The following is a 19758-nucleotide window of genomic DNA, read 5'->3' on the forward strand; positions in this document are numbered from 1 at the left end:
GCAACGTTCATCGTAGCTTACAAAACAGTTGGTTCCTTTGTGTTCAGTTTGTTCTCCTGTGATGTCTTATTATTATTATTATACTATTGTCCTTCTTATGTCTTATTAGTTATTATATTATATATACCTTTTTCTTGAGCTGCTTGGGTGGGTAGGGAGAGTTCCCATGGGATAAAAAAAATCTTTTTAACCTACCATCCCTGGTTCTCAAGACCAGGCACCTAAGTGGCTCTACTCTACTCTTTTCTAATCTCCTATTTTACTCTTCCTTTTTAGATATACCTTTGTATACTGGCATAGTTCCACCTTAGAATTGGAATATAATATATAAGATATACCTTACTGAATTTTCATAATAATATGTTCAACACAAATCATTGCTTTTACAGCCCGTTTTCTTTAGACAAGTCAGGGGATGGATACGTGAACCTTTCCAAGTCACTGAATAAGCTGTGGACTTCACTGACATCAATCATTAAAGCTACAATGTGTAGGATTTGGGGGCATTTTTTAGGCATGAATAAGCTGTGAAAACCCCCATCACACATGGCAAGAATGAGCAGGAATCAAGCAGAATCAGCTGGATTGGGAAAAAACACAAACTTCGAGGCACAGTCAGGAGGGACAGACAGCCGGATAGCCGTGTATGACTGCCAGACGACCACATAGAATGTGGGCAGATCCAGTCCAGACTGAGTCGTGCACACCCGCACGACCGCAGCCCAAATATTTGTTGGACAAAAGTACGTAGACACAGACTGCTGTCAGACTGCACCAAGATCATAAATAAAGCACTCGGACTGCCAGACGGATGCGCCCGATTGCTGTCACTCACTCACTGATTACATTCACTTGTCCACTCTCTCCCTCACATGCACTGACCTCTCAGCAGGACAATGCATTGCCAGGATGGACATGCCTGTCCAAACCATGACAGAATGTCAGCACCGTGCTCACGGACAAAGCACAGCGAGGGCAATGTGTTGAGCACACGGAGTGCATGGAGAGGCTGTGTGTCGCGCTGTCCGGGCGGATCATCAGCATGCCACAGGACAGCACCTGACATGGGATATATTTATGCTGTGTTGGAAGAGGCATTTGTGAGCTGATGTCAGCACACAGCGCAGCCAGAGTGAGAGGAAGTTAGTCACAGGCTGCAGCGCCTGTCCAGTGTCCACTCTGCACTGTGACATGCACCTGGGGCTATACTGGAGGTGAGTTTATATGTTGATTTATGGTGTCATGGGCTGACGAAACAGTTCCACCGTCATTCTTCCGACAGAGTTAGATGGTGAACATGTCAAAATATGTGTATTACAGGGGTGACATCCTGTCCAGTTGCGTTGCGGGCACCATGCCGAGCCTCTGACACGCATAATGACGCAGTGACAGACGGTGCTTTCAGTTTGACTGTGCAATCTTCACGCCCCCTTCACATAATGCCACATACATGTTGCATATCAACATTTCCTTTGCGCTCACTGAATGGGATCCAGCAGAGGTGCACAAACGTGGCACAAGCGTGACATGCCATCAGGATTTGACGTGCCCGATCCATTTCGGAGTTCTCCCAACCACGATCAGATTGTTCCAAATGCTGTTATGATGCCGTATGAATATGGAGATTGCAGTGGGATTGTGCTCAGACTGCACATTGACTGCTGTTCGATAGGTGCCCCACGAATGTTCGAGGCAGCTGTGCGAATGGGCCTGCTCTGAGACTGCTGTCCGACATTTTCAGAATACACAGACATTTTTCGGATGTGGGTCAATTTGTCATTCGGACGCCATTCAGCTCCATTCGTGCTATATGTGATGGGGGTCTAAGTGTTTAATTACCTGCACCAGTAAATCAATGTGTTTTCATGAGGTTTACAATGAGCCCTTCATATCTACATGGGAGTGCGCCCCCTCACGGAGGTCGCTATGTTGCAATGCCATGTCGGTACAGAAGCCCAAATCAATCAATCAATCAATTTTTTTATATAGCGCCAAATCACAACAAACAGTTGCCCCAAGGCGCTTTATATTGTAAGGCAAGGCCATACAATAATTATGTAAAACCCCAACGGTCAAAACGACCCCCTGTGAGCAAGCACTTGGCTACAGTGGGAAGGAAAAACTCCCTTTTAACAGGAAGAAACCTCCAGCAGAACCAGGCTCAGGGAGGGGCAGTCTTCTGCTGGGACTGGTTGGGGCTGAGGGAGAGAACCAGGAAAAAGACATGCTGTGGAGGGGAGCAGAGATCGATCACTAATGATTAAATGCAGAGTGGTGCATACAGAGCAAAAAGAGAAAGAAACAATGCATCATGGGAACCCCCCAGCAGTCTACGTCTATAGCAGCATAACTAAGGGATGGTTCAGGGTCACCTGATCCAGCCCTAACTATAAGCTTTAGCAAAAAGGAAAGTTTTAAGCCTAATCTTAAAAGTAGAGAAGGTGTCTGTCTCCCTGATCTGAATTGGGAGCTGGTTCCACAGGAGAGGAGCCTGAAAGCTGAAGGCTCTGCCTCCCATTCTACTCTTACAAACCCTAGGAACTACAAGTAAGCCTGCAGTCTGAGAGCGAAGCGCTCTATTGGGGTGATATGGTACTACGAGGTCCCTAAGATAAGATGGGAAGTGTAATCTATTAGACAAATATGATTCAAACCACCGCAGCGCAGCGCCTTTAATACCTATGGCATGCTCTAATCTCTGTAATAAAATTTTATGGTCAACAGTATCAAAAGCAGCACTGAGGTCTAACAGAACAAGCACAGAGATGAGTCCACTGTCCGAGGCCATAAGAAGATCATTTGTAACCTTCACTAATGCCGTTTCTGTACTATGATGAATTCTAAAACCTGACTGAAACTCTTCAAATAGACCATTCCTCTGCAGATGATCAGTTAGCTGTTTTACAACTACCCTTTCAAGAATTTTTGAGAGAAAAGGAAGGTTGGAGATTGGCCTATAATTAGCTAAGATAGCTGGGTCAAGTGATGGCTTTTTAAGTAATGGTTTAATTACTGCCACCTTAAAAGCCTGTGGTACATAGCCAACTAACAAAGATAGATTGATCATATTTAAGATCGAAGCATTAAATAATGGTAGGGCTTCCTTGAGCAGCCTGGTAAGAATGGGGTCTAATAAACATGTTGATGGTTTGGATGAAGTAACTAATGAAAATAACTCAGACAGAACAATCGGAGAGAAAGAGTCTAACCAAATACCGGCATCACTGAAAGCAGCCAAAGATAATGATACGTCTTTGGGATGGTTATGAGTAATTTTTTCTCTAATAGTTAAAATTTTGTTAGCAAAGAAAGTCATGAAGTCATTACTAGTTAAAGTTAATGGAATACTCAGCTCAATAGAGCTCTGACTCTTTGTCAGCCTGGCTACAGTGCTGAAAAGAAACCTGGGGTTGTTCTTATTTTCTTCAATTAGTGATGAGTAGAAAGATGTCCTAGCTTTACGGAGGGCTTTTTTATAGAGCAACAGACTCTTTTTCCAGGCTAAGTGAAGATCTTCTAAATTAGTGAGACACCATTTCCTCTCCAACTTACGGGTTATCTGCTTTAAGCTACGAGTTTGTGAGTTATACCACGGAGTCAGGCACTTCTGATTTAAAGCTCTCTTTTTCAGAGGAGCTACAGCATCCAAAGTTGTCTTCAATGAGGATGTAAAACTATTGACGAGATACTCTATCTCACTTACAGAGTTTAGGTAGCTACTCTGCACTGTGTTGGTATATGGCATTAGAGAACATAAAGAAGGACTCATATCCTTAAACCTAGTTACAGCGCTTTCTGAAAGACTTCTAGTGTAATGAAACTTATTCCCCACTGCTGGGTAGTCCATCAGAGTAAATGTTATTAAGAAATGATCAGACAGAAGGGAGTTTTCAGGGAATACTGTTAAGTCTTCTATTTCCATACCATAAGTCAGAACAAGATCTAACATATGATTAAAGTGGTGGGTGGACTCATTTACTTTTTGAGCAAAGCCAATAGAGTCTAATAATAGATTAAATGCGGTGTTGAGGCTGTCATTCTCAGCATCTGTGTGGATGTTAAAATCGCCCACTATAATTATCTTATCTGAGCTAAGCACTAAGTCAGACAAAAGGTCTGAAAATTCACAGAGAAACTCACAGTAACGACCAGGTGGACGATAGATAATAACAAATAAAACTGGTTTTTGGGACTTCCAATTTGGATGGACAAGACTAAGAGTCAAGCTTTCAAATGAATTAAAGCTCTGTCTGGGTTTTTGATTAATTAACTCGGGGGTGTTGACTCATTTAAACTAACATATTCATCCTGCTGTAACCAGGTTTCTGTAAGGCAGAATAAATCAATATGTTGATCAATTATTATATCATTTACCAACAGGGACTTAGAAGAGAGAGACCTAATGTTTAATAGACCACATTTAACTGTTTTAGTCTGTGGTGCAGTTGAAGGTGCTATATTATTTTTTCTTTTTTAATTTTTATGCTTAAATAGATTTTTGCTGGTTATTGGTAGTCTGGGAGCAGGCACCGTCTCTACGGGGATGGGGTAATGAGGGGATGGCAGGGGGAGAGAAGCTGCAGAGAGGTGTGTAAGACTACAACTCTGCTTCCTGGTCCCAACCCTGGATAGTCACGGTTTGGAGGATTTAAGAAAATTGGCCAGATTTCTAGAAATGAGAGCTGCTCCATCCAAAGTGGGATGGATGCCGTCTCTCCTAACAAGACCAGGTTTTCCCCAGAAGCTTTGCCAATTATCTATGAAGCCCACCTCATTTTTTGGACACCACTCAGACAGCCAGCAATTCAAGGAGAACATGCGGCTAAACATGTCACTCCCGGTCTGATTGGGGAGGGGCCCAGAGAAAACTACAGAGTCCGACATTGTTTTTGCAAAGTTACACACCGATTTAATGTTAATTTTAGTGACCTCCGATTGGCGTAACCGGGTGTCATTACTGCCGACGTGAATTACAATCTTACCAAATTTACGCTTAGCCTTAGCCAGCAGTTTCAAATTTCCTTCAATGTCGCCTGCTCTGGCCCCCGGAAGACAATTGACTATGGTTGCTGGTGTCGCTAACTTCACATTTCGCAAAACAGAGTCGCCAATAACCAGAGTTTGATCCTCGGCGGGTGTGTCGTCGAGTGGGGAAAAACGGTTAGAGATGTGAACGGGTTGGCGGTGTACACGGGGCTTCTGTTTAGGGCTACGCTTCCTCCTCACAGTCACCCAGTCGGCCTGCTTTCCCGGCTGCTCGGGATCTGCCAGGGGGTAACTAACGGCGGCTAAGCTACCTTGGTCCGCACCGACTACAGGGGCCTGGCTAGCTGTAGAATTTTCCACGGTGCGGAGCCGAGTCTCCAATTCGCCCAGCCTGGCCTCCAAAGCTACGAATAAGCTACACTTATTACAAGTACCGTTACTGCTAAAGGAGGCCGAGGAATAACTAAACATTTCACACCCAGAGCAGAAAAGTGCGGGAGAGACAGGAGAAGCCGCCATGCTAAATCGGCTAAGAGCTAGTAGCTACGCTAAGCTAGCGGATTCCTAAAAACACGCAAAGTGAATAATGTGTAAATAATTTAGAGGTGATTCAGCAGAAGGAGTGCTTTAGTTAAGGCACGTAAAGATTACACTGGGAAACAAATCGTAATCTAGATAACTAGATCAATCTAACTGCGCAGATTAAACAGCTAACAGATACAGAAAAACACCGCTGTGCTCCGGAACAGGAAGTGATACAATACCGCAGTTCAATGGCTGTGGGACAAACTAACTCAATGTTTTGCATTCTGCAAACCATGCTGGAGACTATAGAAAAAAAAGAATGCAAGTCAGTAGTTGCTCCCCAATACTGGTTGCTAGTGTAGGCTAACGACTATGAGAAACCTCATTTTTGTGAAATGGAGGTTTGTACATATCGCTTATCACAACAGAAGGAAACGGAATACAAAACTGTGACCAGCAGAGGTATAATGCAACCTGCAACCTCACCAGTAGATGGCTCTAAATCCTACACACTGTAGCTTTAAGAAATACAAACAGTGTGGTACTGTATGGTAAACCTGTCTGGAGTGGTAAGTTCTCTAACACAGTGACCATGCAAAGAAGATAGGTGAGGGAAGCAAAAATTGAACTAAAAACTTTTAATGCAATCATGGCTGCAAGATTGTGTCACTAACTGACCTGCTTTGACGTGATGCTGAGGGCAACATCATGTGCTGGGGCTCCAGGCAGATGTGACCATCCTGCCAGAGGTCTCTGCACCCAGAGCAGAAGACGGTGTGACAGGCTGAGCAGGATACGGCAACGGGCTCTCTCTCAGTGCTCGGCTTCACGCTGCACACCGCCTGGCATTCTAACACTGGGCACCAGGCTTTACTGGGGTCCAGCTTCACTCCTGTGGACACAAATGGGGATCAACAAGAACATATAATACAGTCTTCCTGCTCTTCAAACCCAACCTTAGCTAGTCGTGATTTCACGTCTTCACAGAATTTCAAATAAGAAAAATGTTGATAAGTCTGGACTTAAAGTTCTACGTGAAGGACTGTAACAGTATTTACAAAGTCTTTCAACCGCTAATTTGAAGTGTTTCAAAACCAAATCAAGGTCCAAAGCGTCCAATGATGATTTTGAGCTGAGACAGCTGCAGCTAATTATATATTATTGCATCATTTGTTTTTGAATCTCTTGGTGGTAATCCAAAGGTTCAAAGCTCCAGAGAACTCCAGAGTAAAACAGAAACAGTAGAATAGTTCACAGTATCTCAGGCACATGACTTTATTGATACTGTAAATTGTTGATGTGTAATGCATTAACCAACCTCGCTCAAACTTCAGCCGCAAATAGAGCTCTACCCGATCTGCTGCCGCCAGACTCGTTATCTGCAACAAAGAGCATCAAGTCAGATTTATGCAGCTCTGAAATCCGAGTCCAAACTGTGACACTAAAGCTTACACATAGTTTGAAAATGTAAAAACAGACAGTCCTGCAGATACAATGTGACTTTTACAGTTTTAAGAGCAGTTCATCCAGGAAGCAAGTACTCACAGATACAAATACAGTTATCGTTAAATTGCAGTCACACTGCCATTTATTATTTAAAAGGTGTCCTAAACTACATATTAAACAGTAATATAACAACCAAAAACTACTGTTTATCTAAGGACTTCATACCTAAACAGCATCCTCTGCAGAAAATGAAGCAACACTCCCTCTGTGCTCTGAGCTTTTATCTACCCCATTTAGATTGTCAGTACGGTTGCCATCCACATTTAGTGCTTGAGATTTGTGTGTGTGCACATTTAATGAATACGAGTCCTGCACTGTGAAACTGCTGCTCCTCCCCTTTTAGCAGTACTCATTATTTACTGCATAGCTGATCGTTTTCTTTGCTTCTTTCCAGAAATACACTCAACAAAAATATAAACGCAACACTTTTGGTTTTGCTCCCATTTTGTATGAGATGAACTCAAAGATCTAAAACTTTTTCCACATACACAATATCACCATTTCCCTCAAATATTGTTCACAAACCAGTCTAAATCTGTGATAGTGAGCACTTCTCCTTTGCTGAGATAATCCATCCCACCTCACAGGTGTGCCATATCAAGATGCTGATTAGACACCATGATTAGTGCACAGGTGTGCCTTAGACTGCCCACAATAAAAGGCCACTCTGAAAGGTGCAGTTTTGTTTTATTGGGGGGGGATACCAGTCAGTATCTGGTGTGACCACCATTTGCCTCATGCAGTGCAACACATCTCCTTCGCATAGAGTTGATCAGGTTGTCAATTGTGGCCTGTGGAATGTTGGTCCACTCCTCTTCAATGGCTGTGCGAAGTTGCTGGATACTGGCAGGAACTGGTACACACTGTCGTATACGCCGGTCCAGAGCATCCCAAACATGCTCAATGGGTGACATGTCCGGTGAGTATGCCGGCCATGCAAGAACTGGGACTTTTTCAGCTTCCAAGAATTGTGTACAGATCCTTGCAACATGGGGCCGTGCATTATCCTGCTGCAACGAGGTGATGTTCTTGGATGTATGGCACAACAATGGGCCTCAGGATCTCGTCACGGTATCTCTGTGCATTCAAAATGCCATCAATAAAATGCACCTGTGTTCTTAGTCCATAACAGACGCCTGCCCATACCATAACCCCACCGCCACCATGGGCCACTCGATCCACAACATTGACATCAGAAAACCGCTCACCCACACGACGCTACACATGCTGTCTGCCATCTGCCAGTGTGAACCGGGATTCATCCGTGAAGAGAACACCTCTCCAACGTGCCAAATGCCAGTGAATGTGAGCATTTGCCCACTCAAGTCGGTTACGACGACGAACTGGAGTCAGATCGAGACCCCCCTATGAGGACGACGAGCATGCAGATGAGCTTCGCTGAGACGGTTTCTGACAGTTTGTGCAGAAATTCTTTGGTTATGCAAACCGATTGTTTCAGCAGCTGTCTGAGTGGCTGGTCTCAGACGATCTTGGAGGTGAACATGCTGGATGTGGAGGTCCTGGGCTGGTGTGGTTACACGTGGTCTGCGGTTGTGAGGCTGGTTGGATGTACTGCCAAATTCTCTGAAACGCCTTTGGAGACGGTTTATGGTAGAGAAATGAACATTCAATACACGAGCAACAGCTCTGGTTGACATTTCTGCTGTCAGCATGCCAATTGCACGCTCCCTCAAATCTTGCGCCATCTGTGGCATTGTGCTGTGTGATAAAACTGCACCTTTCAGAGTGGCCTTTTATTGTGGGCAGCCTAAGGCACACCTGTGCACTAATCATGGTGTCTAATCAGCATCTTGATATGGCACACCTGTGAGGTGGGATGGATTATCTCAGCAAAGGAGAAGTGCTCACTATCACAGATTTAGACTGGTTTGTGAACAATATTTGAGGGAAATGGTGATATTGTGTATGTGGAAAAAGTTTTAGATCTTTGAGTTCATCTGTGAGGTGTGCCACATCAAGATGCTGATTAGGGGACTAGAAGGAGAGAGCATATCTCACCCATATTGGCCTCTCTTCATTGGCTTCCTGTTAATTCTAGAATAGAATTTAAAATTCTTCTTCTTACTTATAAGGTTTTGAATAATCAGGTCCCATCTTATCTTAGGGACCTCGTAGTACCATATCACCCCAATAGAGCGCTTCGCTCTCAGACTGCAGGCTTACTTGTAGTTCCTAGGGTTTGTAAGAGTAGAATGGGAGGCAGAGCCTTCAGCTTTCAGGCTCCTCTCCTGTGGAACCAGCTCCCAATTCAGATCAGGGAGACAGACACCCTCTCTACTTTTAAGATTAGGCTTAAAACTTTCCTTTTTGCTAAAGCTTATAGTTAGGGCTGGATCAGGTGACCCTGAACCATCCCTTAGTTATGCTGCTATAGACGTAGACTGCTGGGGGGTTCCCATGATGCACTGTTTCTTTCTCTTTTTGCTCTGTATGCACCACTCTGCATTTAATCATTAGTGATCGATCTCTGCTCCCCTCCACAGCATGTCTTTTTCCTGGTTCTCTCCCTCAGCCCAACCAGTCCCAGCAGAAGACTGCCGCTCCCTGAGCCTGGTTCTGCTGGAGGTTTCTTCCTGTTAAAAGGGAGTTTTTCCTTCCCACTGTAGCCAAGTGCTTGCTCACAGGGGGTCGTTTTGACCGTTGGGGTTTTACATAATTATTGTATGGCCTGCCTTACAATATAAAGCGCCTTGGGGCAACTGTTTGTTGTGATTTGGCGCTATATAAAAAAATTGATTGATTGATTGATTGATTATCTCAGCAAAGGAGAAGTGCTCACTATCACAGATTTAGACTGGTTTGTGAACAATATTTGAGGGAAATGGTGATATTGTGTATGTGGAAAAAGTTTTAGATCTTTGAGTTCATCTCATACAAAATGGGAGCAAAACCAAAAGTGTTGCGTTTATATTTTTGTTGAGTGTATGTCCAAAAATCACATTTACAGCCCAACAATGCCTCTCACCAAGAACATGGTCAGACTAGAATACACACACAGAGAACTACTACTTCATGTTTTCACAACAGCTGACATTCACTTGAGCCCATGGCTTTCAGTTCACATGAGAGAGAAAATTCCATTTTTGCAATATTTCTTATGAGGAAAAAGCTTTGCAGCCAGTAACATAAGGAACATCTCACAGTTATAAAGAGGATTTACCTCAGAGTCCAGCAGCACTCCTCCCTCTTGGCACGCCATGTCGGGACACGTGATGGGCGCCCCCCCACCCTCCATGATTGACAGCTCAACATATTGCTGCAAACACTGGAGAGGAACAACCAAAATAGAAACTGAGAAGAGAAATATGAAACTATTACTAGTGAATCATAATCACACTGTGTTACAATGTTACAGTCAGGTTCAGGAATATTTGGAGATTGACCAATTTACTACTTTAGATGACAACTGCAGTGAAATGGTCGCATGAATATAAAATATGAGTTCAAGGTTGAAACTGTCAGCTTTGAAGATGAATACTGTATTTTCCAGAGGATGAGTCGCACCTTTTTTTCTGTATTTTTATTTTTGCTTTTAAATTCCTAAAATAAACAAAATCAATGAATAAACAATATTGGATGTTACTTCACATACATGAACACAGACTGCTAGCCCACAGTGTTGGAAACATTAGAATACAAACAGAGTCCATTTTATTTATTTATTTATTAAATCGGCTCTTTGTACATCGCTGTTGTGCACTTTTATTATTGGTGCTTCTTCAGCTTCTTTTACTACTGGAATTTATTTTGTTTAGTGCATTGCTTCCTGGGAAAGCCCTATATAAATAGTTAATAATAAAATAAAATAAAATAACAACAACGATAATAATAGTGTGACATGTTTTTTAAATCAGTATATACATAGCACGGGAGGATTTGCCACAGGACCTCCCAAACTTAAAAAAAAAAAATAAATAAAAATTTTGACATACACTCTGGAAAATACAGTACATCCAAATTATTACAGCACCTTACCAGTTTTCTTTTTGCAGGGGTGGTGGCCAAGTGGTTATTGCACTTGGTTTCAGTTCAGAAGGCTCCAGGTTCAAATCCCACTCCTGCCACATTTCTCCATGTAATGTGGAGTTGCATCAGGAAGGGCATCTGGCGTAAAACCTGTGCCAATTCAACATGCAGATCCATCTTGGATTTGCTGTGGCGAACCCGAGTGCAAACAAGGGAGCAGCCGAAGGGACTTTTTTACCAGTTATCTTTTTGAGGGACCAAATAACTTCATGCTCAGCTTTTTCATGTCCAGATGAATATTATTACTTTAATATTTCATTTTAAGCAGGTATCCAATGTCTATTCTGTAGGAGATTTCTAGTGGTGCATTTGGAATTTGATGCTGTTCACCACCAGTGAATCAAGCTATCATCATTACATGGAAACAAATCAAATCAATTTTATTTATATAGCGCCAAATCACAACAAACGGTTGCCCCAAGGCGCTTTATATTGTAAGGCAAAGCCATACAATAATTACGGAAAAACCCCAACGGTCAAAACGACCCCCTGTGAGCAAGCACTTGGCAACAGTGGGAAGGAAAAACTCCCTTTTAACAGGAAGAAACTTCCAGCAGAAGAGTGGTGCATACAGAGCAAAAAGAGAAAGAAACACTCAATGCATTATGGGAACCCCCCAGCAGTCTAAGTCTATAGTAGCATAACTAAGGGATGGTTCAGGGTCACCAGCCCTAACTATAAGCTTTAGCAAAAAGGAAAGTTTTAAGCCTAATCTTAAAAGTAGAGAGGGTGTCTGTCTCCCTGATCCGAATTGGGAGCTGGTTCCACAGGAGAGGAGCCTGAAAGCTGAAGGCTCTGCCTCCCATTCTACTCTTACAAACCTTAGGAACTACAAGTAAGCCTGCAGTCTGAGAGTGAAGCGCTCTATTGGGGTGATATGGTACTATGAGGTCCCTAAGATAAGAAGGGACCTGACTATTCAAAACCTTATAAGTAAGAAGAAGAATTTTAAATTCTATTCTAGAATTAACAGGAAGCCAATGGAGAGAGGCCAATATGGGTGAGATATGCTCTCTCCTTCTAGTCCCCGTCAGTACTCTAGCTGCAGCATTTTGAATTAACTGAAGGCTTTTCAGGGAACTTTTAGGACAACCTGATAATAATGAATTACAATAGTCCAGCCTAGAGGAAATAAATGCATGAATTAGTTTTTCAGCATCACTCTGAGACAAGACCTTCCTAATTTTAGAGATATTGCGTAAATGCAAAAAAGCAGTCTTACATATTTGTTTAATATGCGCTTTGAATGACATATCCTGATCAAAAATGACTCCAAGATTTCTCACAGTATTACTAGAGGTCAGGGTAATGCCATCCAGAGTAAGGATCTGGTTAGACACCATGTTTCTAAGATTTGTGGGGCCAAGTACAATAACTTCAGTTTTATCTGAGTTTAAAAGCAGGAAATTAGAGGTCATCCATGTCCTTATGTCTGTAAGACAATCCTGCAGTTTAGCTAATTGGTGTGTGTCCTCTGGCTTCATGGATAGATAAAGCTGGGTATCATCTGCGTAACAATGAAAATTTAAGCAATGCTTTCTAATAACACTGCCTAAGGGAAGCATGTATAAAGTGAATAAAATTGGTCCTAGCACAGAACCTTGTGGAACTCCATAATTAACCTTAGTCTGTGAAGAAGATTCCCCATTTACATGAACAAATTGTAATCTATTAGAAAAATATGATTCAAACCACTGCAGCGCAGTGCCTTTAATACCTATGGCATGCTCTAATCTCTGTAATAAAATTTTATGGTCAACAGTATCAAAAGCAGCACTGAGGTCTAACAGAACAAGCACAGAGATGAGTCCACTGTCTGAGGCCATAAGAAGATCATTTGTAACCTTCACTAATGCTGTTTCTGTACTATGATGAATTCTAAAACCTGACTGAAACTCTTCAAATAGACCATTCCTCTGCAGATGATCAGTTAGCTGTTTAACAACTACCCTTTCAAGAATTTTTGAGAGAAAAGGAAGGTTGGAGATTGGCCTATAATTAGCTAAGATAGCTGGGTCAAATGTTGGCTTTTTAAGTAATGGTTTAATTACTGCCACCTTAAAAGCCTGTGGTACATAGCCAACTAATAAAGATAGATTGATCATATTTAAGATCGAAGCATTAAATAATGGTAGGGCTTCCTTGAGCAGCCTGGTAGGAATGGGGTCTAATAGACATGTTGATGGTTTGGATGAAGTAACTAATGAAAATAACTCAGACAGAACAATCTGAGAGAAAGAGTCTAACCAAATACCGGCATCACTGAAAGCAGCCAAAGATAATGATACGTCTTTGGGATGGTTATGAGTAATTTTTTCTCTAATAGTTAAAATTTTATTAGCAAAGAAAGTCATGAAGTCATTACTAGTTAAAGTTAAAGGAATACTCGGCTCAATAGAGCTCTGACTCTTTGTCAGCCTGGCTACAGTGCTGAAAAGAAACCTGGGGTTGTTCTTATTTTCTTCAATTAGTGATGAGTAGTAAGATGTCCTAGCTTTACGGAGGGCTTTTTTATAGAGCAACAGACTCTTTTTCCAGGCTAAGTGAAGATCTTCTAAATTAGTGAGACGCCATTTCCTCTCCAACTTACGGGTTATCTGCTTTAAGCTGCGAGTTTGTGAGTTATACCACGGAGTCAGGCACTTCTGATTTAAAGCTCTCTTTTTCAGAGGAGCTACAGCATCCAAAGTTGTCTTCAATGAGGATGTAAAACTATTGACGAGATACTCTATCTCACTTACAGAGTTTAGGTAGCTACTCTGCACTGTGTTGGTATACGGCATTAGGGAACATAAAGAAGGAAACATATCCTTCTTTATGTTCAAAAACAAAGCCATCTGAGTGAAGAGGAGCATTAGGTGCAGCCAAATCAAATATTTGGTTCTTTGAACAAAGAATGCTCAGGTGACCTCAGGAACACACACAGACAAAACACTTTCACTAGTGAAGAACATTGGCCAGATCAAGAACACCCACCACAAGGCAGATTATCTTTGTCAAAGTCAACAATCAAGAGAAGATACAAAAAAACAGGAAGGCAGAGAAAAATGGAGATAAGAGTCTGGTACAGAGGGTGTAAATCTAAATCTTAACTGCAATTTATAACAAAATTTCATTTTTAAAAGTTACAGTATTTAAAAAGAGGTTGGTACAAAATGAGACAATCATCTTAGCAATCGCGTTTTGCTGCCTCACGATAGCAATGCACAAACACTGCGCCTGACCACACTTCATTAAGACCAACACGTCCATCAGTGCACAGAGGAGTGTAGGTGCATTTGAGATTTAAACAATGTTGGGTGCTAATGAGGACTGCGTCAGTCAAAAATGACACTTTGTGCAGGCAGGGTAGACTTTAGAGTTACTGTGCACAGTAATGCACCACAACAACAAAAACATGACATCATACTGAAGAAAAAAAACAAGAAAAATTAGCTGTTGTGCAAACAGCCCAAAGGAAGCGCCACAGAAGGCGGTGAGGAGTTTTTCAGAAACCATACAGCAAAAGTCATCAGTCGACTCAGCAGTGAAGTATGAAAGAAGAGAAGGAAGTGAGCGGACACAGCAAAAACGCAAACACTTTTAAGGAACTAAAAACACAAAGGACAAGAGTCATATTTCAATGGAAGGGTTCAGTGAAAACATAAGAACTTAAAAAAACACAACAGATGCCTGTGCTGCTTTAATCTGAGATTATCACGTGTCACATCTGTTCTGAGTGACACAGCCCTGCGTGTTGCTCAAACAGTCTGAGCTTCCATCAGAGGAAAGAAGAATTCTGCACATCACACTGAATACAAACAGGTTCACAAACATCTGTGCTGGACAGAAGTCTCTGAAAAACTACTTTTATAGCACATTAAAATTTACACAGAAGGTGAGCCATGAGTAAAGGCCCATCACACGGCACTTAACGAAGGGCAACAAAGCCCAAACAAAACAAGAAATCTGGACTTTCGCTAACATTGTTTAACCTTTGCACAGCTTCGTTTCTGCAGGTGGCACTTCATCAGGATTTTTAAACGGTTTAAAAATTTAAAGGAATGCTGCCGAAAACCTCAATTCATCCATATTTTGTTTTGCTGTCATTTTTGACGTTTTTTTAATTGTTTGATTAGTTTTTGTAACGTTAGCGTTTAGTTTGACTTCGTTCGACCGGCTGAATGTTTTCACACAGTGCAGAAGCCGGTTTGTGAGCGCTGTTGTGGAGGAGAGATGCAGCTGTTCCTACGGGGCGGAGCCGGTGTGTGGTGTGGGGCTTCTGCTGCTGCATGTGTGAGTGCGGCTGTCATGCCGTGGTGCTGGCCGGCCAGGAAGAATTTGTCGGCCTCCTCTGTCAGCGCACGGCAGTCCATGAACGCGGTGTTGTTCCAGCGCTACGCGCACCTGAGGAGGGAGTTGCTGCACAAAACATCAAGCCGGAGCTGCAGCATTCTGTCCATAAACTCTGAATGGCTTGCTGTCCTCCAGCCTGTGCAGAGAGAAGAGCCTGCTGGCACTTTCAGTCTGACAGTTCAAAGGTTTTGAGGTGATCCTTGATGGCTGCATATTTGTTCGCAGCAGGGGGGGCTTTGCAGGAACACGATAAAGGCTCTCTGACACAAGCATGACTTTGACTCACGCACTTGCATGCCCATCATTGTGAAGATCTCACCCGCTGTGTTCCCAGCTGGACGCCGTGCTTTGTTCCACCGCCTGCCACGCACTCTGCGCTGCGTATATAAAAAAAAAAATTGTTTTGTGGCAGATTAATCATTTTTTCTGCAAACTGGCTGCTGAAAACGGCTCAAATCGCTTCCTGAATCACAGAGGAGCGCTGCAGCCGGAACCGTGCGCCTAACTAGCCGGAGAAAGCATTTGGAGCAGTCTAAAAAGGTAACTATTTTTCATGTTTATATTGTCATGGCTTGATAAAACAGCTGCATGTTTTTTCCTTCTTGTGGGCAGCTGTTAAAGTATGTTTATAACAGATTTAACTTCTTGTTATAATCCTTCAGACAAGCTGCGCTCTGATGCGACCCGCTGAAGTCACCACTCGCTCTGTTAACTTATTTATTCGACTTGATGAGCTGCATGTGTTGGCGATTAGATTGCGCCGCGTAGCACGACATTTATGCGTGAAGGACTTTATTGAACATTTCAAAATTCTCTTTGCGCAATTGCGTGTGCCGGCGCCCCTCTCACGTTCAGTCTGCACCTGTTAAAGATGAGTTTACTCTCCAGCACGACACAGGTCGTGCAGCTGCGTGAATCAAAGTCATGCTCGTGTCATGGGGCCTTAAGCCTCGTTTCTGTGGAGCTGACAGCCGACACGACGTAATAATATTTCGTGTCATCTGTGGTGATCTCTCAGAGTGAACTGTGACTATATAAAAACAGAAAACCCAGCGTGTGCTACAACACATTCAAACAATGAATGCATTCATCCAGAGTGAATCAGCTGGAGAGAAGGTGAAGTGCGTCCATGCGTGCATGCGTGTGTGTGTGCGGTCCACGTACACAGTGCCTGTGCGTGCATGATCAGAACTGGCAATCGAACCCGCGCACGTGTGACTGACTGCATGATCACACAGCCACAGCCCAGTGATCAGAAACACCAGGGTTTTGGGGAAAAAAACAAACAAAAAACGGCAGAGAGGGACAGGAATCATCTTCAACCTATATTCAATTAAATACACCACAAAGACAAGATATTTAATGTTCAAACTGATAAATTTTATTGTTTTTGTGCAAATATTTGCTCATTTTGAAATGGATGCTTGCAACACATTTCAAAAAAGCTGGGACAGTGGTATGTTTACCACTGTGTTACATCACCTTTCCTTCTAACAACATTCAATAAGCGTTTGAGAACTGAGGACACTAATTGCTGAAGCTTTGTAGGTGGAATTCTTTCCCATTCTTGCTTGATGTACCACTTCAGTTGTTCAACAGTCCGGGGTCTCTGTTGTCGTATTTTGCACTTCATAATGTGCCACACACTTTCAATGGGTGACAGGTCTGGACTGCAGGCAGGCCAGTCTAGTACCCGCACTCTTTTACTATGAAGCCATGCTGTTGTACCTAGACAGAGCTTTAATTCATTTGAAAGCTTGTCTCTTAGTCTTGTCCATCCAAATTGGAAGTCCCAAAAACCAGTTTTATTTGTTATTATCTATCGTCCACCTGGTCGTTACTGTGAGTTTCTCTGTGAATTTTCAGACCTTTTGTCTGACTTAGTGCTTAGCTCAGATAAGATAATTATAGTGGGCGATTTTAACATCCACACAGATGCTGAGAATGACAGCCTCAACACTGCATTTAATCTATTATTAGACTCTATCGGCTTTGCTCAAAAAGTAAATGAGTCCACCCACCACTTTAATCATATCTTAGATCTTGTTCTGACTTATGGTATGGAAATAGAAGACTTAACAGTATTCCCTGAAAACTCCCTTCTGTCTGATCATTTTTTAATAACATTTACATTTACCCTGATGGACTACCCTGCAGTGGGGAATAAGTTTCATTACACTAGAAGTCTTTCAGAAAGCGCTGTAACTAGGTTTAAGGATATGATTCCTTCTTTATGTTCTCTAATGTCATATACCAACACAGAGCAGAGTAGCTACCTAAACTCTGTAAGGGAGTTAGAGTATCTCGTCAATAGTTTTACATCCTCTTTGAAGACAACTTTGGATGCTGTAGCTCCTCTGAAAAAGAGAGCTTTAAATCGAAGTGTCTGACTCCGTGGTATAACTCACAAACTCGTAGCTTAAAGCAGATAACCCGTAAGTTGGAGAGGAAATGGCGTCTCACTAATTTAGAAGATCTTCACTTAGCCTGGAAAAAGAGTCTGTTGCTCTATAAAAAAGCCCTCCGTAAAGCTAGGACATCTTTCTACTCATCACTAATTGAAGAAAATAAGAACAACCCCAGGTTTCTTTTCAGCACTGTAGCCAGGCTGACAAAGAGTCAGAGCTCTATTGAGCTGAGTATTCCATTAACTTTAACTAGTAATGACTTCATGACTTTCTTTGCTAACAAAATTTTAACTATTAGAGAAAAAATTACTCATAACCATCCCAAAGACGTATCGTTATCTTTGGCTGCTTTCAGTGATGCCGGTATTTGGTTAGACTCTTTCTCTCCGATTGTTCTGAGTTATTTTCATTAGTTACTTCATCCAAACCATCAACATGTTTATTAGACCCCATTCCTGCCAGGCTGCTCAAGGAAGTCCTACCATTATTTAATGCTTCAATCTTAAATATGATCAATCTATCTTTGTTAGTTGGTTATGTACCACAGGCCTTTAAGGTGGCAGTAATTAAACCATTACTTAAAAAGCCATCACTTGACCCAGCTATCTTAGCTAATTATAGGCCAATCTCCAACCTTCCTTTTCTCTCAAAGATTCTTGAGAGGGTAGTTGTAAAACAGCTAACTGATCACCTGCAGAGGAATGGTCTATTTGAAGAGTTTCAGTCAGGTTTTAGAATTCATCATAGTACAGAAACAGCATTAGTGAAGGTTACAAATGATCTTCTTATGGCTTCGGACAGTGGACTTATCTCTGTGCTTGTTCTGTTAGACCTCAGGTGCTGCTTTTGATACTGTTGACCATAAAATTTTATTACAGAGATTAGAGCATGTCATTGGTATTAAAGGCACTGCGCTGCGGTGGTTTGAATCATATTTGTCTAATAGATTACAGTTTGTTCATGTAAATGGGGAATCTTCTTCACAGACTAAAGTTAATTATGGAGTTCCACAAGGTTCTGTGCTAGGACCAATTTTATTCACTTTATACATGCTTCCCTTAGGCAGTATTATTAGACGGTATTGCTTAAATTTTCATTGTTACGCAGATGATACCCAGCTTTATCTATCCATGAAGCCAGAGGATACACACCAATTAGCTAAACTGCAGGATTGTCTTACAGACATAAAGACATGGATGACCTCTAATTTCCTGCTTTTAAACTCAGATAAAACTGAAGTTATTGTACTTGGCCCCACAAATCTTAGAAGCATGGTGTCTAACCAGATCGTTACTCTGGATGGCATTTCCCTGATCTCTAGTAATACTGTGAGAAATCTTGGAGTCATTTTTGATCAGGATATGTCATTCAAAGCGCATATTAAACAAATATGTAGGACTGCCTTTTTGCATTTACGCAATATCTCTAAAATCAGAAAGGTCTTGTCTCAGAGTGATGCTGAAAAACTAATTCATGCATTTATTTCCTCTAGGCTGGACTATTGTAATTCATTATTATCAGGTTGTCCTAAAAGTTCCCTAAAAAGCCTTCAGTTGGTTCAGAATGCTGCAGCTAGAGTACTGACGGAGACTAGCAGGAGAGAGCATATCTCACCCGTGTTGGCCTCTCTTCATTGGCTTCCTGTTAATTCTAGAATAGAATTTAAAATTCTTCTTCTTACTTATAAGGTTTTGAATAATCAGGTCCCATCTTATCTTAGGGACCTCGCAGTACCATATTACCCCATTAGAGCGCTTCGCTCTCAGACTGCGGGCTTACTTGTAGTTCCTAGGGTTTGTAAGAGTAGAATGGGAGGCAGAGCCTTCAGCTTTCAGGCTCCTCTCCTGTGGAACCAGCTCCCAATTCAGATCAGGGAGACAGATACCCTCTCTACTTTTAAGATTAGGCTTAAAACTTTCCTTTTCGCTAAGGCTTATAGTTAGGGCTGGAT

The 19758-nt window shown here is 42.1% G+C and overlaps 1 protein-coding gene and 1 long non-coding RNA gene across 4 annotated transcripts in view; one reads left to right on the forward strand and one right to left on the reverse strand.

Moving 5' to 3' along the window:
• Positions 1-19758, reverse strand: part of rnf144b (ring finger protein 144B) — a 62631-nt gene that overhangs the window by 10139 nt on the left and 32734 nt on the right. For all 3 annotated transcript variants that reach the window (XM_034173813.1, XM_034173812.1, XM_034173814.1), the window contains 3 exons: positions 10199-10303; positions 6830-6890; positions 6190-6403 (listed from right to left, as the gene is read on the reverse strand). In XM_034173813.1, coding sequence (XP_034029704.1) covers positions 6190-6403; positions 6830-6890; positions 10199-10303 — 380 coding nt within the window. The remainder of the gene's footprint in view (positions 1-6189; positions 6404-6829; positions 6891-10198; positions 10304-19758) is intronic.
• Positions 1506-18013, forward strand: LOC117513607. The gene is made up of 3 exons (XR_004561649.1): positions 1506-1827; positions 2442-2447; positions 18003-18013. It is a non-coding gene; the product is annotated as an uncharacterized LOC117513607 (long non-coding RNA).

The sequence above is a fragment of the Thalassophryne amazonica genome, chromosome 7 (assembly GCF_902500255.1).
Source record: "Thalassophryne amazonica chromosome 7, fThaAma1.1, whole genome shotgun sequence".
Taxonomy (NCBI): Eukaryota; Metazoa; Chordata; class Actinopteri; order Batrachoidiformes; family Batrachoididae; genus Thalassophryne; species Thalassophryne amazonica.